The sequence below is a fragment of the Pyrus communis genome, chromosome 15, assembly GCF_041283825.1.
Source record: "Pyrus communis isolate YQ-2024b chromosome 15, ASM4128382v1, whole genome shotgun sequence".
NCBI classification, from domain to species: Eukaryota; Viridiplantae; Streptophyta; class Magnoliopsida; order Rosales; family Rosaceae; genus Pyrus; species Pyrus communis.
Window position 1 is genome coordinate 2,680,062 of NC_142579.1, and position 22,658 is coordinate 2,702,719.

The 22,658-nt window shown below is 36.1% G+C and overlaps 2 protein-coding genes across 2 annotated transcripts; both read right to left on the reverse strand.

Moving 5' to 3' along the window:
- Nucleotides 1-2,705: 2,705 nt before the first annotated feature.
- On the reverse strand, nucleotides 2,706-4,383 carry LOC137729842 (V-type proton ATPase subunit G-like). Its single transcript, XM_068468889.2, has 5 exons — nucleotides 4,244-4,383; nucleotides 3,598-3,705; nucleotides 3,381-3,481; nucleotides 3,051-3,205; nucleotides 2,706-2,934 (listed from the first exon to the last, which is right to left on the reverse strand). The coding sequence occupies exons 2-4, from the start codon at nucleotides 3,683-3,685 to the stop codon at nucleotides 3,062-3,064; spliced, it is 333 nt and encodes a 110-aa protein (XP_068324990.1). The 5' UTR covers nucleotides 3,686-3,705; nucleotides 4,244-4,383; the 3' UTR covers nucleotides 2,706-2,934; nucleotides 3,051-3,061.
- A 12,006-nt stretch (nucleotides 4,384-16,389) lies between these two features.
- On the reverse strand, nucleotides 16,390-20,327 carry LOC148690366 (uncharacterized). The gene is made up of 3 exons (XM_088686713.1): nucleotides 20,032-20,327; nucleotides 17,613-18,706; nucleotides 16,390-16,994 (listed from the first exon to the last, which is right to left on the reverse strand). The coding sequence occupies exons 2-3, from the start codon at nucleotides 18,362-18,364 to the stop codon at nucleotides 16,691-16,693; spliced, it is 1,056 nt and encodes a 351-aa protein (XP_088542839.1). The 5' UTR covers nucleotides 18,365-18,706; nucleotides 20,032-20,327; the 3' UTR covers nucleotides 16,390-16,690.
- Between the last annotated feature and the right edge of the window lie 2,331 nt (nucleotides 20,328-22,658).

The following is a 22,658-nucleotide window of genomic DNA, read 5'->3' on the forward strand; positions in this document are numbered from 1 at the left end:
AAGCAGCAGAGTGTTTGGTAAACTTTTTTGTAAAAGTGCTTTTGAAAAAAAAAAGCAGTATTAGAGTGTTTGGTAAACTTTTATGTAAAACAGATGTGAAAAAAAGCCGCTTTTTCAAAGCTAGGTTTTGCAGCTTCTTGTTTTTGGCTTTTTTTCATCCAAAACTGTGAAAAAAAGCTGAAGCTGAGTGTTTACCAAACACAAAAACAGCTCCCAGCTTTTTTTGATAGCAGCTTTTTTTAGAATCACCTCAGTACCAAACCAGGTCTTATTCTCACAGCACAGCAGAAACAACTTTTTTTTCAAAGCACTGCAATACCAAACCAGCCCGGATAGATTCCTACCGTTAGAAATTAATAAGTTCTATCACCAAGAAGTTTTGGATCACTCATTCTAGTGTTTTTTTTTTTTTTGACTCCGTCCTTAATAAAAGTCCACTTCCAAAAAGAAGTCGAGACTCCATATTCCTACAGTTAATAAGCTTCTTTATTAGCTTCTTCATTTTCTCCCTGAGAGTTTATAACCGCGATGATCATAGTAGTTTTTCTGGGTTGGACCTTCCTTGCTTTCCTTTTTTTTTTTTTTCTTCCAATAAGATTTACTGCCAGGTTTCTGTTTATCGTCTTTTATGTCAGCTCTTTTGTTTTTGGCCTCAACAGCGATGGCCTTAACAATAGCTTCTTCAATAGTTTCTACAGAACAATTTCAATTCTTTTCGTATGTAGTCGGCAAGACCTCAAGTGTACTTCATGAACACATCATAGTCATTGACATCCATATCCAAAACCATAGCTTGGTTATGGAACTCAGTAGTATACTCTTGCACAATTTGCCCAAACCTTTGTCGGAAGTGTTGCCACTTGCACCATCTTTCTTCTTCATAGTCAATTGGATAAAATTGTTTTCTCAGGATCATCTTGAATTCCTTCCAAGTCAATTCAGTTATATCATACCGTTTTTGGTAAGATTCCACCATGTAAGGGCATGACTTGTAAGTTTCAAGCTGGCAAATTTGATCTTCTGAGAGTTTGAGTAGATTTTCTGCATCAACATACCCTATGTAAACAGGGATATTAACCTTAAAATCAATTTTAAGGCATCTACGAGAGTTTTATTCTTGCTTGATGATCTTCCTTGTTATCTTCTGTTTCGGGATTGTTGTCATCATCGTCTTCTATCTCTTCATCCATCCTCTTCTTGAGCTTCTGATGAGTCTATGTGAAGTGGATGCACTAGAGGGATTTTAAGACTTAAAGCCATCAACAAGTTTAGCAACTGACTCTGTGGTCAAAGTTTGAACTTCTTGTGAATCTGGTGATTCATTCCTCTCCACTAGATGTTCTATCGGTATTCTCTCCTGTCATATTTCCTCCCTTAGTTCTTGATTTTCTATGAACCTTTAAAGAACTTGCAAGTTCTTCTCCCAAAGTTCTGCGTCTGTCGTGAGTCAGGACCATACACCACCGTCACCCTTTTCGAATTTGATGCTATGATACCACTTGATCCAACTTGTTGGTGATGGAACTTATTAATTCCTAACTTTAGGAATATGGAGTCTTGACTTCTCTTTGGAAGTGAACTTCTATTAAGTGAGAGGAAACTAATTAAGAAAGGAAATGAAGAAGTTAATAAAGAAGCTTTGAATTGCTTACAGAATTGCTTGATTCATTTTAATTAATAACTTACTTATTTATACAATACCTGATTACTAAAATTAACTAAACTAAAATAGTAAATAGTTTTAAACCATAAAGAATGAATGGCTTAAAACCTCAAACTTGTTAAAACCATCAATTTTTTATGGTTTATAACGAATTATAAACCATAGGGTTTTTACGGTTTTAAGTAATTTAGTAATATAAATAATTAATTATTTTGGTAGATCCTCTTGCATCAAGGAGTCACCTTCAACAAACGTGAAGTTTCCTCACCATGGTTCTTTTCCAAGCACACAAAACCACAAACTATCACCTCCGATGTGAACAGTACGTGCTTGAGCTGTAAAATCATATGTTGAGCAGTAAGTTATAACCACTACAAAAAGCTCTCCTCGACAAAAGGTGAGATGGACTACAACCACGAAGGCTCTTCTCGATAGAGCAAAGGAGCGATCACCACTAGAACTAATTAATGAGAAAATGAAAAAGAAGAGATCACAAATGCTTGCTGCCGACCCCAACCTTTGGCTGGTGTTAGGATTTTTTCCCTTGCAACTTTATATTTCAAGCAGGTAGATTATATAAGTTTTACTTTGGATTTAGCTAGATTTTGTAGTCATGTTTAACATGGAGGACTAGAAGGACTGGACTGACTAGCTAAATAACTAGATTTCATGTGCAATAAAATGATAATATAATATTAAACTTGTATTCTATGTTGGAGGATTAAGATGGTGTATGTTTCTAGGAGGTCGATGCCGAAAACTTACTCTTACTAATCCCATCATTTTTTAAATTTAAGAGGCTTAGCATGGATAAGTTTTAGCCATCAGCCTCGTAGAAATACTCCATCTTAATCCTCTAACTTACAAGACAATTTCAAATTCTTCTTTGGTGAACATAAAATCCAGCGTCTAGCCGAGTTCTGCATATCAAAGGGGCAGTATTCCTAGGACTATTCTGTTAACAGACCTAGGTTGTGTGCATGCAAGTTGTCTAGAGTAGTATGCTCCTCACTCTTTACCCAAATTTGAATCTTCATCCACGTAGTCTTAATTAAATTTATTAGAATATCGTTTGAAAAAAAATAAATAAACTAATAATTTTCAAAGTTGAAGAGAATACTAAACGTTCTCTCAAAGTCTTCCACAACTGCAGCAAGCTAAGACATGCTTCAGAGCGATGTAACAAGACTGAGTTTGGAATATTAGCCGGACTGCTAGTTATGCACTTTATTCCGGATTCTCTCGCTTTGCTTTACACATGTATATTGTAACTGGATAAGAAGAAAACCCAAAAACACAAATTAATGTAAGAATTGAGAAGTTGTCCACTAAATACAAAAGATAGTGAGTTATCATATCACATAATTAACAAATGAGTTCTACAAACCTGCAGACGCTTCAAGTTTTCACAGTTGTGACATACTTAATAAGCATGCCGACAATATCCGATTGGACCTTTGAGGCTGACTCCTTCAAGTTCTTAATTTTCGTATCAGTTTCCTCTTCAAGCCTTTTCACATTGGACCCAGAACTCCCACTTGACTGCAGAAATTTAATAGCTAATCAGAGAAACTTATCATATCATTAGGATCTCAAATTCATTAAAAACCCGTCATGTGTGTGTTATCTCATTTCAAAAAGGATCATTTTTTTTTTTTTGGGGAACAATGGAGTGATCATGATATAATTGGGTAGTTGATGAAAGACCAGTTAGTACATCTGAAATTTTCTTTTGGTGCTCAGCCTCCATATTCGTGCGATAGAGTTGCACTTCCCTATCAGCTTCTTCTTTAGCTTGTCTCAAGCGTGCCATCTTCGCTGAAGAACGTAACATTATTTTGGAGGATCCATATCAAGATTTAAAAGGAAAAAAAGAACAAACTGACGTGAACACAAAGACAATGGTGGAGAAATTAACATAAGCATGCATTTACAGTTTCTAGCGTTGTTCACAATGTGTTGAGCATCCTGTTCTGCTGTTAGCAGCATCTGGATGCCTCCTTGTCCTCTAACCGAATCCATGGCGACTATATATACGTTACCTGAAAAGGAAATAATTCCATAGGGATTTAGAGAATTAGTTGTAGCTTCTGACTAGCATGTAAGCAATCAAGCATATCTATGAGAGATGAGCAAGAGAGTTAAATAAATGTAGGCAGACTAGAAATCCCGAATGAACTATCACTATCCGGAGCATAACAATGCACCAGCAAAATCTACAAGTGTGCAATATATATTGATTCTTCTTGAACAAACTAGCTATTGGATGTGTTACTTGTTTTGCATAAACCGGAAGAGACCTCAAGTTTAAATTTTCCTCCGTCAATTAATGACAAAAATAATAAATAAAAAAATCAAAAGAAAAATAATAAAGAAAATCAAAATCTACAAATCTTGTTCTTGTGCAACAAGGGTAGATCCGTATGGCTAAAAGATATTACCTCTAATTCATGAACAGATACATGCAATGGATCATATATATCATCCTAAAAGTAGTAGCTAATATCCAGAATAATTAATTAAATATTATATACATGTATGTATGGGAAAAGATTAAAAAATTATAGACAGTAAGAATACCTGAAATTCTGCCTTATTGAACAGAACAGAAAAGTTCAAAACCTGAACGAAAAAGATATATTGCCGAAGTCCGTTATCCTTATAAATTACGCCCTAAGGAGGAATGACAATTACTTTGAGATTTAATTAAGTTGGAGAGGAGAGACTCCATGAATAACGGCGTTAGGTTTCAATTTTTGAATCCAGGTCAAAGCCGTTTATATGTATACGTGTAAGTAGTATATTGAGTTAAAAACTACCAGCTGAGATAGGAACTAATTTTGTTGAGAAATTACTGGGTCCTCATACGATCATACCCATTAACCACAAATTTGAGTCTGTTTTTTCTCACTCCTTAACGCAAGATAACTGTTACCCCCTCAAAATTGTGCCACGTTGTCTATTTAACTAATGATAATTACCTATGCATTTAATTAAAAACAATTGATTCAGTTATCCTATTTTCTTCCTCTCTTCTTGGCTTACGGCACAATTCCACTCTTCCTATCAATAGTCTACTGCAGCGACACAGAAAATCTCACTCGAGCAGAATAGTAGAAACAGAAAGAAGAAAAAAACGATGAGCACCGGCTAGAATTGTTTGAGAAAACAAAGATAGCAACTTAGACAAAATAAAAAATTAGTAAGTAATAACAAACAAATAAAAAGAAAATTGTCAATAAGTAAAAAATAAAATAAAAGAAAGAAGAAAATAGATCTTTATCATTTACTGAGTAATCGTGCATGCAGAACTATGATGACTTCTTTACCAATATTGTTGCCATCTCCTCCACCCAAGCTATAATCTTTCACACCCTGAGCACACCCAATTAATCACCATCCGCGTATTACCATGTGCTCTTTATGTATCGACCCAACATTTTTTCCTAAATTACCCCAACTTATGAAAAAACCAAACTCAATATCTAATTAAGCTTCTCTTTTGCACCTTAAAAATGGATTCAAATAAAATTTGCGTATACTTTTTTCCTGTCATTTCTATTTAAACATCTTCAAGTTAAAGTGTGAACAATCCCTACACATCTCTTATGCAATCCAAATTATTTTTGGTGAAAGTTGCAATTTGGTGATACTTGCATCCCTTCATTTGAGGAATGCACATATTTTACCCCTTGTGAAATAACATACCTTAAATATATAATTTCCACAATCGGAATCATTCAATTTCTTATTTTTCAGTTGAAGATCATCCTTACAAAAAACATTTGAATCGAATACTGTTTAGTCATCCAAATGTATTAAATAAGTTAACAGGTATTGCAAATATCCGTGGTACCACACTGCCAATTTGTTCCATACATATGAATGCATAAATAATCTTTGATTTAAATGATTTTGATAGGGATGATTCTCAAATAAAGATTAAGAAGTAGAACGGTTCCGATTGTGAAATTTATACGATAAAGTTATGTTATTTACAAGGAATAAGAGTATGTGAATTCCCTTATGGGTGGTACAAGTATTACCATTTGCAATTAATTGTGTCTAGCTTGTTCTCTTCTTACTCGGATTGGTAGCAAGGGACTTGTGGTGCGAGTTCAATACAGGTATGAGTGTGCGTCAAGAAACATTTTCAAACGGGATTATCAACCATGTCATCCGTTCTTATGATACCATGTGACTTGTCCCGATATTTATAAATTCTCCATCTAAAACCATGTCGTCTGTTCAAAACAAGTATAATAGTACACCAGTGACTTATGTTTCCAACATCTAAAAAAATTCTCCAAGTAACACCATGCCGTCCATTCAAATGGATTTATTTATAAACTATACATGTCCTGCAAATGCACAAGTTAATTGTCTTAAAATATCGTACTTCACCCGCTAATTCCTAATACTATGGTCCTTATGTTTTTGATTGAATTTATCAGTACGACTATCATTTAGTGGCATTTGTCTCAACTTGTAAAAGAGAGATCTTATGAAGACGCGAGCAATTTAATATTTGTGTTGAGTTCGTACCTACTTATGAATGGCTTAGCCCAAATCCCCGTAGTAGAATGCGGTTGTATTTGTATATATATAAGTGAATATTGTACTTCTCCTAAACAAGCACTCCAATATTGGGAAGATAATTTATTATCAAAAGTCCAACCAACATTGATCCTACCTCCTGTGCTTTCTATATGCCTCTCTCTATATATATAACAGGGGACAGCTGCTATGCTACCTCATACCCTATAATTTCTTTTGTTAAAGGCTTACATGACACTAACCATTAAGGGACGAAGAGGAGCCGAATCTGGGTGTGCAAAGTAAGTGTTGGTGTCGTGAGGGATATTGGGATCACTCTCATTCCCAAAGCAAACAAATGATGACGATTCCACCAAGTTCACCATCGAACCTTCACTTTTGAAATGCTTGGATAGATTTTGATGCCTCTTACACCTGCTTGTCATCCCCAAATGAGACTGAGGCAACGAATTATATGCCGCCAAAGCCATTGCCTTCTCCGCATTGTTGCCAGATTCATCATCATCCTCGTAGTCATCGTCCTCATCCCCATCATCATCCAATCGCTCTGCCTTAATTTCACCCTCATCAACTTCTTCGCTGAATTGGAGGCCTTCTTCCATTTCAAGCTCTTCATTTTCCTCGCTCTTCACGTCGTCATTGAAATGATAATCGTCTAGATGAACAAGGTTTATGACAAGACGACCATTCTCACGGAGGACTTCAAAATATTCCCGGTGCTTCACTTTCTCGCCTTTGAGGACCAGCCTTCCATTGTAGCAATGTCTGGTGAAACTCCAGGGCATACGACTTGTCAAATTCCGTGTCTGTGCTAGCAGTGGTATTGGCGGTGGGTATTCCTTTTTCCTTCGATCACGTATTTGATCAGTACCAATCCGTCTCCGCTTAATATGAGTTGAAAACGTCGACGATCCTGCTGTATTCTCCACCCACAATTTATTTTGTTCCGGGCATAGCATGATTTGGACACCGCTATCCGTCCCAATCAGATCGTCCATTGCAGCGGACGACCATGATGTTGTGCTATCCAAGAACATAGAAGAAGGCTGCCACCGTGATGACGACAATGAAGACGATATTGATGATGAAACCATGAAGCTGTGAATAATGTGAGGGTGATAATGGTCGAGATTTCGAGAGCCTGTTTTATCAGCCAATTCTGGGAAAATTAGGGTTTTGAGGCCCAGTTCCAGTTGGAGACATTGGTGAGTTGTAAATCCTTTTGGGCTTTGCATGGGAGATAATGGTAACCTAGGTGATGCCCACAACACAAAACCAAAGAGAGAGGAGATGGTGGATTTAGCAGTGGAAAAATAGCTTTCACTCGACGAATCCATGCTAATTCCACTCCACAGAGATAAGAAACCAGAGATTAGGGTTAGCTTAGGACTGTAGTACTTTTGGCTTTCTAAAAAAATCACTGGCGAACCCAGTAATTAACTTCCTGTCAATAATTAGATGGATATATATCTGATATTCCTTATTAAAATAAAATTTAATTGTTATATGGAGAAGGGTTTATCCAATTGGAAAAAGACAATCCCTTATATCGTCTGTATAGAGTGTGGTGGCATGCTAGAATATTCTCCGGGCCTTAACGGGTAAACATCGTCGATTTAGTTTCATTCTCAGCACAATAGACGGAAGAACAGAATCATATCTTTGAGTAATTGTGAAGATTTACTTGCCAAGAAATAAATAAAAAATAAAAGCCTTTTCTTATGTGTGCAATTTTAGACCATAAATGAAATTGTATTTATTTTCCATACAATGAACTTTGGTAATTAAGCCAACTTATTGACCGTTCAGGAAAAAAAAAAGGGAAATTTTTTCTCTAAAAGTCTAAAAATATGGCTCCAAGAGGATTAGAAAAAGAACAACTACTTTTCATGGAATTCATCAAGTTTTATTGAATTTTTCAAAACTTGAACAAATGGAATAAAATCAGCCAGCTGGGTTATGTAAATGCAATCATAGTCAAGTACAAACAAATTATGGGCTTGTTTGGTAGTGCTTTTAAAATGATTGAAAACGCATTTAGAGAAAAAATTTTGAGTTCCAAAAACAGTTGAAGCTTCCTACAAAAAATCACCAGTTATATACTTATTGTAAGCAACACTTCAAGTAATTTTTTAGGATTCACTTGGGCTCATTTGAAAGTGCTTTTAAAATGACTAAAAGCACTTTTGGTAAAAATATTTTTAGAACCAATTCTTAATAAAAATGTAATGTTATTTGATATACATATATATTACACATGTTTGTACACAAAAACATTTTTTGCGTGTGATGACATATAAATGCAATGCTCTATATGGTTGACAGAGAATCAACAACTAAGCATCATTGTTTTTCTGAGTTTTGGGGGTGATTAGTCATATTAATAGAAATGGATAAAGCAAAGAAAACGGGATCGGTCACGATAACAAAGCTAAAACACTAATTCAAACACAAATACATACACACACACACACACATATATATATTTAACAAAAAAAAAAAAAAAAAAAAACCTGGACGATACGAGAGGGGGGGGAAAAGATATATGCAAGAAGAGACGACAAGTAATGAAGATTACGGCATATATTAATCTTGCTCTGAATGGTCGCACATTTACTACTAAATTTATCAGGTAGCGCGATGAACACAAATTGGTCGCGCAAAGTTTATTCTCGTCCTAAAAAGGTCAATGCGACGAAAATTTGGTCGCGCAAAGATCCTGAAGAAAAACTTTGTGCAACGAATGTACACAATTGGTCGCACAGAAAAAGATTGCATGACGGTTTTATATGTCGTTGCACAAAATGTTTAGGAACAAAGGTCTTCATTGCACAAAATTCTAGGATACAAGTAGCCTTCATTAGGATACATACATGGGGACGGCTAATCTTCGTCTTAAATAACTTTGTACGACGAAATATTTTGGATGCAAAAAATTATGCACAACGAAGGTGTTCGTTGCGCAAAATATAAAATATAATTTTTTTTAAATTTATTTTATTTTCTGGTTTTAATTTTGTAATAAAATAATTAAATTAAATTAAATTAAATTACAATAAAAAATGTAATGAAGAGAAAAATAATTTATTTAGAATAAAGAGAAAAAAATGTACGTACAAGTAAAAAGTTTAAAATGTAAGGAAAAAAAAAACTAAGAAAAGAAGGTAGAATAATCTACGGGGTCGGGCTTAGAGGTCGAAGGGGTGGAGTTCTGGGCATGCTTGGGTTGGAAGGGCTTGGATGTTGACGGTGTACAAATATTCGAGAGATGAATGTCGGACTCACTGAGGGCCTTTACGATGAGTGACATTTGGCTCTTATATGAGGCAAGCTCACTCCTAAGGCCAGGCACCTTTTGTGTCAAAACTATCTGTTGGAAATGTGCCCTAAAACCAATCATATGATGATACTTTATGGACATTTCACATGTTAAACTAATCTAGTTTAATGTAAAGGGCAAAGATTATTGTTTGAGCCGTCTCATATAAATGTTATATGCTTAAACGATAAGTCCAAGGAATATGTGATTGGAAGAATGCGATCTAAAGAAGTTAGATTCATGAGACCATTCTTTCGTTGACACATCCTAAACGTTCCTGATCATAGGATTGTCAATTGGGCATTGACAGTCCGTTAAGATCAGTACGTGCTATGTCTTCTCTCAGGGAGAGTGACTAGTCTCAAGTCATTGGTGTGTGTGACATCAAGACAAGTACGTAGGTGCTCAATAGAGAATGAGTTCACTGAACACGATCAACGAAGAGTTCTCATATTCATGTCACATGAGAACTCATGGTTGGGATAATGCAAATTAGTCTTTTGACCTGAGGCATCACAGTTGTCTTGTGGTTAGGTCCTTAATCTTTGATTATGTCAAAGTCACTCCATCAGGAGGGTGTCCACGACATCGTTGGGGTTAAGCCACTTAGCCATGGAGGCAAGTGAATGCGCAACAAGGGATCTCTAACCTTCAAACTGTTTGAGGGAGAATACTCTATGATATGATTTAGAATCTCTGGCCAGAGTATGAATGAGATTTAGGAATGTGTTCCAAATCACATTCAAGATAATCATATAAGCACAAGACTCACATTGGATAGTAGACATGAATAAACTATCAAACCAAACAATGTGGTCAAGAGTATTGTATTAGAGAAAGACCGTATTGCATTTGTAATCCTAAAACTGAATAGGTTCTCCACCTCTTCTGATTAGCTTGGGTAACCATGACATGCTGCTAGGCGTCAACCATGGTTTGTGGAAGCCCTAAAAGTTTGAATCGATTTGAAAGAGTTTGAATCGCCCACTGCCTCGCTAAAAGGAACCTAATGGATCGTACACTGTGTAAGGTAGAAATTGAAGATTCAACGGAGATGAGGAAGAATAATTAAATGGTTTAATTATTTATGGCAAGGATTAATTAATATGATTATTAATCAAACGAATAAGTTCGTTAAAAGACCTCGGGATAGTTTTGGACCTTAAGGCCCAATGGGCTTCGAACGTCAAGTCCATTGACTTAAGTTGTGTGACAACTTAATGAATAATGATTCACAAAGGCCCAAATAGCCCAATAAATCCCATGTTAAAGAAGGAGTGGTTTTGGACTTATTTACAAGTTTGCCACTCAAATGAATTAAGGAATAAGTATGACTTAATAGCCAAAATTCATTAAGGGTAATTTTTGGGGAAAGGATGAGAACACAAGCTCTCCTTTCTCTCTAAAATTTCAGCCACCTTGGAGGGATCATCTAGCAATCAAACTCCTCCAAGGTCACTCATTTCTTCTACAATATGCCTTGGTGTGGAGACTTAGAGGTTTTCAATTTTGGGAACTTGGAGAAACCTTTTCATCCATCCAAATCCATGGATCTAAGATGCAAGGAATGAAGGCCCTCTCTTTGGGTGATTAGCCTTTGCTTATGCAAAGAGGAATCTACAAAGGTATTGATTTCTCAACTCACTTTGTTTTGAGTTGAGTATTGGTTCACCTATCTACTAGGCTTTGAAGTTCATGGGTTAAGTTTTGTTTTTGAGTGCATAAAAACATGATTCCGCCTTTTAATTGTTAATTGCATGTTGTTGATGTTGCTCAAATGAACTTGTTTTTCACAAATTTTCCTTCACTATCACCTTGCCCTTCGACTACGAGGATGAAGAGACTCTAGGTTCCCGCCACCAACATTCCCCATCCCCAACAATACGTCCCTGACCTTCGACCGAGAGTCTGATCCTATGTGTTTGTAAGGATCTGAAACCCCGCATCCTTGGGGGGATCCACGAACTCGATTGGAGTGTCAGGGGAAAGTTGGGAGGTGAACTCTTGAAGAACCGACTAGCTCTTCTCCACCATCATCGCATGTGTAATATAACATGAAATATTAATAATAACATTGAAATAATAACCATGATACTTGAATGCGTAAGATAGTAATTACAATTGAAGAATACTTACATGAAGGGACTCGGTCAACTCATCCCCGGGTCGAACATAAACGTCTACAAAGACATTGATCTCTGAGAGTTTTGAACCCCCTGGATAGAACAATATAAGAAAAATGTTAGTACAAATTTTTTTTAGTATTATTGACATATAAAAATTTGAATATTAAAAGCTTTATTGTTACATGTTGCCGCGCCTCCATCCTATATGAGAATGGCCTCGAACTTGAATAGTGGAGAAGAGTCTTCTTCTCCTGATTGATCTTGTTGGCTTTCGCCTTCTTCTGTTGCACAAAATAAACGTATTAGTTGTCATTTAAATGAAATAAAAAATAGTAATAAACATTAGTAAGAAACGTATTAGTTGTGATTTTAATATGTCATTTCTCATGCATAGGAATGAGAGGGAAAAATAAAATTGAGGATAAGAATTAGCGGGAAAAAATAGAGGGCAAATCGGCTAAAAAAATTAGTTTGAGTCCTTAATTTTCCAATAGAAAAGTTCAAGGGGGAAATCGAAAACTAAGTGAAAGTTCAAGGGGTAAATCGACAGTTTACTCATTACAGTTAACTCCGTACATCACAATACATATTTGTACGTCACGTACAAATTTAACAACACAATATAAATATAATTTAGGGTAAATTACAAAAAAACTAGCTCAACTATTGGTCTGACGATACTTTCATACCTTATCTTTTAAAAATGACAATGTCATACCTCATCTTACGAATTTGTGCCAATGTCATACCTCCGTCAGTTTTTCTGTTACTTTTTCTGTTAAATGCTGACGCGGCCAAAAACGGGACCCATTCACTAATCCAACTAGATTAAAAAATAATAAAATATATTTTTAATAATTAAATATTCAAAAATTTAAAAAAAAAAAAAAAAAAAAAAAAAAAGGCCTAAGGGATCCGACCTTCCCTTCCACCCGCACCAACCTTTTTTCTTCTTCTCTTCGACAGCCACCAAACCCTTCCCCGTCCCCCCTAACCTTCCTCCACCACCCTCTCTCTTTCTTCTCTTTTTCCTCTCTCTGGGATGCGGTCTCCCTCCTCCGTCCCTCTCCCCACTCGCACTCGTCATTCCCTCACCACCACCTCCCAACGCGACCCATCCCTCCCCTAGTCCCTCCATACCCAACCTTCCTTCACCACCCCACTGCTGCCTCTTTTCCTCCATCTTCACCACCTCACTGCTTCTGCAGTACATCCCCAAATTCTCAAATGATTTAGCACTGGCCTTCTGTTAGTCCACAACTCGAATAGTGTCTTGGGGACAGACTTGCTAGGGACCCTATTTAGCAAGTAATTGGCAGTTTTGATTGCTTTACCCCAAAGAAAGATAGGCAGTTTCGAATTACTCATCATGCTTCTCACCATCTTGATCAAGGTTCTATTTCTTCTTTCACTAACTCCATTTTGCTTAGGGGTGCTTAGATTGGTGTATTAAGCAACAATTCCATGCTCTTGCAAAAACAATGTAAAAAAACCAGGATGTCTTCTAGATTCACTGAACTTTTCATAATACTCTCCACCCCTATTAGACCTTACTACCTTGATTTTGCAATTTAATTGATTATCCACTTCTGCCTTATAAATTTTGAAAGCAGTAAAGGCACTAAACTTCTCAGCCAACAAGTATACATACCTAAACCTAGAAAAGTCATCTGTGAATGTAATGAAATACTTATAGCCATCATGTGTTTGTGTTGGAAAAGGTCCACATATGTCTATGTGGATCAGTTCTAGCATCTTTGTACTTCTAGTTGAACCCTTCTTCTTCTTGTTTATCAATTTTCCCTTAATGCAGTTAGTACAAATTTCGAAATCACCATAGTTCAGTGATGGCGTAATTTGTTCCCTAGTTAATCTTTTCATTCTTTCTTTTGAAATGTGCCCTAATCTCTTGTGTCATAACTTGGATGAGGTGTCATTTGTCAATGTTCGTTTATGCCTTATTGTGTTAACCACACTTATTGGTATATTGCAGTTAAGCTTGAACATGTCACCAACCAACACTCTATCACCAATTAAGTTGGAACTTCGAAATATTGAAATACCAATCTCATTAATATCAAACTTGAACTTTGATTTAACAAGTCTACTAACTGAGACTAAGTTCCTTCTCATGGAAGGTATATAAGCAACATCAACCAAATCTAGCAAAAAGCCAGAAAATAACTCAAGCCTAACAACTACAATGAACTCCACTGCAACTCCAGCTCCATAGCCCACGAACACTCACACCTCATCCTTGTTTGGCACCCTTTTACCATTGTACCCCTGCATAGAGTTTGTTACATGAATTGTAGCATCGGTATCAAGCCACCAAGTATCATAAGATATCTCAACCGAATTTGATTCAAAACAAACTGAAATTTTATGCACCAGACCTTTGCATAAGTAATTATATGACATGAAAGCCATCCACCTTTGTTTGCCAATTAACTTTCACAGCTCATGCATCTTATATGCCCTCACTGAGCTATCAGTAACCTAACCAATGTTGATTAGTCACACCTTTATTTGGGGATATAACCATCAATTTAAACCATGAATTTTTAGCAGTTCTTGAATGCTTGGAACGAACTTGTTGTGTTTCAAACATTCAATTACATCTCAAAAACATTGATCTTGATATAACTTTCAGCATGTTATGAACCTTAAAACCTTCGATTATCAAACATGCTTAACAATCAGGACTTCTACAGCAAACAATCTCTTAGTTTTAATAGGCCAAAGACAATTCTTTACATCAGTCATGCATGGTAGACAGTTTAGGGTTTCTGTGGATGTAAACACAACATTCATGGCTTATTGTTTGCAGTTCTTTTATGCATATTACTTAGTCCTATATTTAGTCAAGATTATTATAGATATGCAAGGAAAGTACCTCAAGACTGCATACATGCAAGTATTAATCATAGCAGCTGAAAAGAAAACATAATCGAAATTTAAAGAAACAACAGTTCATTCATATTGCATACATGATTTCATGTACATCAGTTCTTTGTGGATTTTAATTACATAAACGTTGACTTTGATACCAACTGTTAAACCTAATACGTTCATGTATAATAAAACACCATTAAACTAACCTTGTGAAGACATCTTCCTAGCACATCAAGCACTGCAGTAGCAACAAGCAATCTTGAACACTTTGAACTTCGAGGGTTTGTCTTCTACACACTCACCACCACTGTATTAGTCAAACCTATGGGGAGTTCTCCAAGTATGTGTATCGGCGGTGTATGCAGGGACCTTCCCTTGGTATTTATATGACTACAACCCTAGCATACATTCCCATAACCATATGCTAGGATTCCTTATTGTACAAGGATACAATTAACCAAATCTCAATCCAAATAGGATAGTATCAAGAGCCCTTATTCTCCAATTATAACCGGGTTATATTCCTTTACTTGGAGTCCAAGTTATAGCTTATAAATAAACCGTAATCATACTTACATTCCACATCAATCCTTATTAACTATATTAACCTATTAGCCGTTGGATTAGAGTCTAACATCCAACATATGTTTTCCGGCAATTAGCACTCCCTGTGTATGGCATAAGTTGCTTTTCTTTTCCGGCAATTTAGCATGGGAGTCTGATTGCTGCATAGCATGGATATGTGCATTTCTTGAGTTTTTTTTTTTTTGTTTTGTGTGTTGGATTAGTTATTGTTGTTATATTTAAGAATTTGAATCTGTTCATAGTTATTGATTTCGTATTATTATGGCATGATGCATGAATTGTGGTTTTGTGAAATTTTCTGAATAGGTTGTTCTGCTGCTGGGTTTTGAGTATCAATTCATTGGGGATTCTGAATCAATTAACTAAGGGAAGAAGAAGTAAAAAGGCAAGGGAGCTGTTGAGATGGTTGTCTTCTCTCTTTTTAAAATTTTAATGATGTATTCTGGTGGTATTCCTCTTCACTTGAAAGTGAAAGGTCTTAGGTTCGACTCATGGATGACGAATTTGATACCAAATTAGGCTACTCATTGTGTGACTTAGTCAAACTCCCTCTTACTTTAATGTAAAAATATTGATGTACTCAAAAAAAAAAATGATGTATCTGATTTTATTTTGGTGGGTTGAATTCAAATTCTACATGGGTCATGAGAAGGTAATTTCTCATGAGCGGTTCGGAAATGATAATTTGTTCAGAAACTTTTTTTAATTCTGGTTGGACAAAATAGGCTGATTATCTGCAAATTTCATGAGGTTTTCAATAGACTGTTTACCAACACTTTTGCATTTAAATAGTATGTACATACACATTAAGTAATCGTACTTTTTTAATCCCACAATATCGTGCGGGTAATGATTGCTAGTATATACCTATATGATTAAAAAAAATCTTAATTTTTCTCTGAATTTGTTTATGGATTTTTAGACAAAATGGTCCCTGAGATTGATATATATCCTCATTTGGTCCTTGATAATCAAAATCGATATGAGTTTGTCCACTGTAAATCATTTTGGTCATTCCATGAAAAATCTATCAATATCCTTATTAAATTGTTATGCGTCACTTGACCACTTTTTAAGGGTTTTTTTATCAAACCAACTCCTCCACGTAACTAGAATATTAACAGATTTTTTCACGGAATTATGGTGAACAAACTCAGAGATTACTTCAATCGATTTTCCTTATTAGGGACCAAAGTAAAGATTTATGCTAATTTTAGAGACCGTTTACCTAAAAAGCCTTTGTATATTTAAACCTCCTTTATTAAAGCATATATAGGCAAAAAGAATGGGCAAAAAGAATGTTTATGGATAACAAACGAATGGGCAAAAAGAAAAAAATAACAAAAATGAAAATGAGACGTACGATAGACAATGGTTAAGCTTGCATCCCTCGCTATTAATTAAGTCAGGAATTATAAAAAGCAGCATTATCCCACTAAAACATGGTAGCCCCGAATGAAGGACATGGTTGGCAAGCTTATCATCAGACATAACATGCATTGCCCTTCTTGTCTGTATGAGAAACTCTGGAGCTGATGAGGCTTATTAGGTCACGACAATGTCTCCACTGAGAACGCAGAGACCAACGAGCAGGAAGGGGTTTAGAGAAAAGAAATAGGACCAACTCAGGATCTGTTTCCAACCATAACGTGACCAACCCTTCTCCCAAGCTGTGATTATAGCAAAGATGCAGGCTGCAAGCTTAGCCCTATGTGTAAAGGAGATTCCGACAGGCTCACAAAAAGCGCTGATCATAACTCGACCAGCATGGCCTCGAAATAGACCACCAGATCCAGCTGCATGCCCCAGAAAGACTTTTCTTGATCCATTTGTATTGGCCTTGACATATCTACATATTCAAAAACTTATTAGATGCCATTCAAGGATGAAAACTTGAGACATTTCAATTCATCTTGATATGCATTATTTGTTAGTAATGAAACACATGATCACGATTCAAGTCATCAGAATCTAAACCACAAATTCATGCCAGTATAAATCTATCCAACAGTGTCAATAAGAAACACGAAAGAAAATTAGTATCGTTATATCCATACAAAATGATCGCTATCAATCAAATTAGACAATCGTTGAAAAGAATTCACCGTCCAAACGGTTGCAAAGAAACCTAGCTAGGTAGCTTCAATTTTCTAGCATGGCATGATAACCCACAGAAATTCAAGAAAGACAACTAAATAAAACGAATAGGATTTGTAATTAGCAACTCCAAAATAGTCAAGATGCAATACTCTCCTCCATCTCGTCTTTTTTCATTAGTGCAAGTGCAAAATGACATTTTTGAAGTGTCAATAAGAGCATAATTAAAACAAAACATTGAGTAGCTAGCAAACACAAATGAAAGTGGTAATATTTGTGACTTATGGCCAAAAATGCCATTAGGTGTTGGGAGCTCATGAGCTACACAGATGAAAGTGACAATGTTTGTGAGTGTTAACTGTGTACATGCCTGATCGCTGGCGCTCGCACTCCCAAGTTGCACGACCGTGTTCTCACAGCATTGATATTGAGACACTTCCCAGCTAATCCAGTTGTTGAACTAACAGCATGAAATATTTGTTCAGCATCACCATGATGATGACAACCATCAACACTGGTACCATCACTATCGCAGTCATCGTCATAATCGTAATCGTAATCGTAATCATAAGCATCATTGTCACCATCATAAGCAGCTAGATCGTCATCGTAGAATACATGATCCTCGTACTCACTACAGTACCCATCATGATCATCCATCTCCTCATCCTCATGCTCATCATTGCAACAAACGATTGGCGGAACCAAAGCCTGGCCATCAAGAGGGACAAGCTGCAATCTAAGACGGCCATTGGATCTGTGGGCCCTGAAGTACTCATGGTGCCTAACCTTCTCCTCCGTCAAAATCAACCGTCCATCGGTGGTGTAGTGCCTCTTCAAAACCCAAGGCATGTGAGAAGTCAGATTCTCCGTACGCGCCAGCAACGAAATCGGAGGTGGAAGTTCCTCATAAGTTCTCTTCTTCTCCTTCTCCTGCGCCCAACATAACATTTCTTTTCTCTGACTATAACAATCAAGATGACGGTGACCAAAACTCAACTCATCGTCGCTTAGAACGTCGACACAGGACTCCATGCCAATGTAGTCCCCATACATTAATAGTGAGGAGGAGGAAGAGGAGGAGGAGGAGGAAGAGGTCGGGGAAAATAAGTCGGAGACCATGGTATCAATGGAGGTGGAGGAGCAGCTTCTACTAAGAGAAGGGTTTTGTTGGGGTTCAAAAGTAGTGAGGGGCTTGAGGCTCAATTCAAGAGGAGGATAGGAATATTGGATTTCGGATTGGGATTGGCATGGATTAGAATACAGGGGACTATTAGTGATCCGCCTTGTATTGGGGATCTACATATTGTAATACTGTGAGAATACATACAAGTGTATTATCAAGATAGGTATGGACTGTTTTATGTTGGAAGTCTGGCCTGGTTTGGAAACTACAAGGGCCAGCTACGTAAAACTCTATGACTTCAAGGGTAACTGGCTCTATTCAGGAATCAGCCGAATCACCTGGAAATTTAAAAACAAAAAATCATTAAAACAAAGTTAATATATGTTTAATTGTAACATAAATCGACCTCCTTTTTGTACTCCATTTGCACTATAGAGAAAAGGCATCCAATACTTCAACTTAGTTATTATAGTTAAAGGTTGGGGAATAGTGGAGTACGCAAGATGACTATGATTTCTACCAAATGAACAAGAAATAATGTTGCCCAATTAGGGTTCGCTTGGAAGCGCTTTTAGTCATTTTAAAAGTACTTCCAAATGAGCTCTTAATTTTTAGAGTGTTAATTGACATCTATACATTATTATATATATATATATATATATATATTAAAAAAAGATATTATTATTAAGAAATTAATGTAGAATAATGTTGTATATGATAATGTAATCTAGATTAGATATTCAGATTCAAAGAAACTATAAACATAAAACTGGAATTAAAACTGTAAACTTAAAACAGGAATTCAAATTCATGTAAGTATATCTATATGGGGCCAACATAGTTATATAACACATCAGATTGTTGTGTGGAGTAGACACGTCGTACAGCGTTGTTTGCTAGACTGCACCACGCGTTGTTTTCATGTCATGCCTTCATGTATCCAATGATTTTTGTTATCTCTGTCACTGTCAATACCACAAAAATAGGATCCTAGTGCATCCTTGATTTGATTCGATCACGTAACGGTCATCACGATCAACGGTCTAAAGTAAATGACTTCTATGTTACTATTTTTTGTTAATCTAAACTAATTTAGTAATTTTGACAAAAACAAAAGTAATAACCAGCTGGGTAAAGAACAAAAGCAAAAGACTACGCGTCCGAAAAACTCGAGAGTCGAAAGTGAAGTAAACAGATCAGCATGCAAACCTGGAACGTAGAAACTCAAACCCCAACAATACGATGGTCAAAACCCTGTTTTTAGATTTGGTTGGTTCAGTTAATCTTTGTGTAAAATTAATTAATATCATATAATTCGTGCGAAAAATCTGATTTTATTTTTATTGCTTCAATTATTCTTTGAGAAGGTGATGATTATTTCCTCAACTGGTCAAAGATGAACAAGAATTAATGAGTAAGTATACAAAAGGAACTAATACCAATTGGTGAATGATATCATGTGTGTGTGTGTGTGTGTGTGTGTTATACATATTCGTCTAATTAAGTACATAAAATGAAATGTTGTGAACATGAAGATGAAACCTCAAGCTAGAACAACCCATATGCCGAATAGAAAGAAATCGCTACCAGATTAGGTTAGGTTATGCGCTCGATTTAAAAAAAATATATGAATTAAGATATAAATTAAAGCAAATGGACTTACAGGAGGAGAAGAAGGGATGATTGAGGTGTAGGGCTTGTTCTTTCTGGAATCACAAACACACAAGAAGCAGGTGATGGAGGAGAAGACGACGACTGTAGGAGCAACACAACTCATGATCATTATTCCAAAGAGAGGCACCGTCACCGATCGAGAGAGAGAGAGACAGAGACAGAGACAGAGATTGTAATATTGTGTGTTTGCCTAACAGTTAATTGAATTTGGAAGTTAACATATCTTCTGCTTTTTATTTCACATAGCAAATGTTTTCTCTTTTTGGTTTTGTTTGCTTCTTCAATGTCTCGTTGCAGAACGAACGTACGTATATGATGGTTGGTCAACATGCTAATTTTAGAGGCGGGGTCTCAGGGATTAGTGTGAAAACCGAGTACGACTCGGCGCATTGCTTTGCTGGAGATATCCGAACAATTTGGGTGTTTAATCTATATTTACATAGGAACAAGGTAAAAAGAGTAGAGTTTTCATGATCTTAAAATTGCCCTTCTTCTATTAGAATTTCAAAAGAAAAAATAAATTCTTAAAAAATAATAAAACCGCTTACTAATGAGAATGTGGATGGTTAATACACGTGTGGTAAGAGACTAATTTTCATAAATTTGAAAGTTAGTTAATCAAGGAATTAAAGTTTCAAGTATCATTGTAATTTATCTATCACTTGCCAAATCTGACCCGTTGTAAAGATAAACACAACCATGATAATAATCAAACGTGGATTGATCTTCTTTATATGAAATGTTTAAGGTAAGTACTACTCATTACTTGTATACATTTACGGGATTCGGGATTATATGACATGTTTTTTAGTAAATATATTATTTTATGAAAGACTTCAAAAAAGATATATTGGGCAAGGGCTATACTTACCATCTAAATATACCACATTTATCGTACCACCTTATGTGGCAGCCTAGTTGTGTCTAGGTGAATTTTAGTTTTTTTATTTTTCCTTTAAAAAAAAAAAATCTATGAAACGCAACAATATTACTCATTTCACCTCCCCCGTTCTATAGCCCCCATCCCTCCACTGATCTGGTTTTGGAGATCAAAACATATAATTAAGATGAAGGTCAAAGCCAAAAACTTCGAAATATATGGGACTTTGAAAGCAGATTCTGCAGTCGCAAACCAAAATAAAGAAAAATTAGAAAAGAGGTTGTCATTATGGCAACCAATTTGAGACGAACCAAGTAGAAGAGAAGAGCCAAAAATTGCTCCAATCTTCTTCATTCTCTTTCTTTTCATGTTTCTAGTAGTGTCACTCTCCTGCTTTATCGATGAGTGCGATGAGTTATCCCTTCATGGATTTCAATTTCTTGAAAGATTACCACTAACACATGCAAGGCATTTGTATTGCGTGATTCAAATGCTTTTTTTAGTTGTAGTTCTTTTTTGGTGGTGTGTTCTTAAACAAAAATTTCAATATGCCAAGAATACAGGACGGTAGATCATGTGTTATTATACAAGTAGACAGAAATTTTTTTTCCAAGTGTTCTTCCATTTGTATAATGATACATGACATATGTATTGGCGTGAGTCAATATTTAAGGAAAATGAATGTAAATATTAGAATCATGTTTTAGGAAGGATATATTTGTGTCCTTTATTGTTTCCTTATGTAACAAGGATTATATGTACTTATATTGAGAATTATGAAACACATGAAAATTAAGCCGTAAAATTCGTTTGGCATCAAGAGCTAGTTTTCGATCCAAAACCCTAAACAAAACCTGTGTGCTGCTGCGACTGTAATCAAGTCCAACACTGTAAACGTGTTGCTACAATCCTTGCCGTGAGTATTGTAATTGTACCGTGTCTTGTTTTCCATGAGTAGTATCGTGTTTCGTGCTTTGCTGCTTGCTGTGACCATTTGCCTGTGTAAGAGGGCAGTTTTCCAAAAACGAGGCAAAAAAAAAAAGATTTGATAAAAGGAAAAAGGGATTGGCTGCTAGAATTGCAACGTGAATCCATTTTTTCTTCTGTCTTGTAAGTGTCGCTGCTTGTGTTTTATTTGCAGCATACAATTGTTGTGGTTTTGCAATTGTCCTCGTAAGTGTGGGGTACTGTGTGAGGAGTGGTTAATTATTGTGCAAGAGGATTGCAGATCTGTTTGGTACTGTAATTTTTCGTGTATTGGTGCGACTGTTTTATGTCTCCAATTACTGTGCTTGAGCAATTGTAGGAGTAACTCTGCTGCAAGGTCTCTGTGTGTGCTGTAGTCTTGGGTATTGGTGTGATTGTAGTGTATTACTGTTTCAACTTTCATGTGTTATAACATTGACAAATACAGGTTGGATTTTGAACTCTGGTGCAACAGATCATATGACCTTTGATAAAAATTTGTTTACTTGTGTGACAACGACTCCTCGAAAGTGTATAGCAACCGCGAATGTCACCACTGCACCGGTTATTGGGGCCGGTACTGTGGACCTTACACCGGCCCTCTCCCTTCATAATTGCTTGCTTGTTCCGTCGTTGTCACATAATTTGTTATCCATTCCCTAAGTTACTTAGCAATTAGATTGTGTTGTACTTATGTATCCACTTTTTTGTTTACTCCAGGATATTCAGTCCAAGAAGATAATTGGGCGTGGCACTAAGAGAGAGAGGTT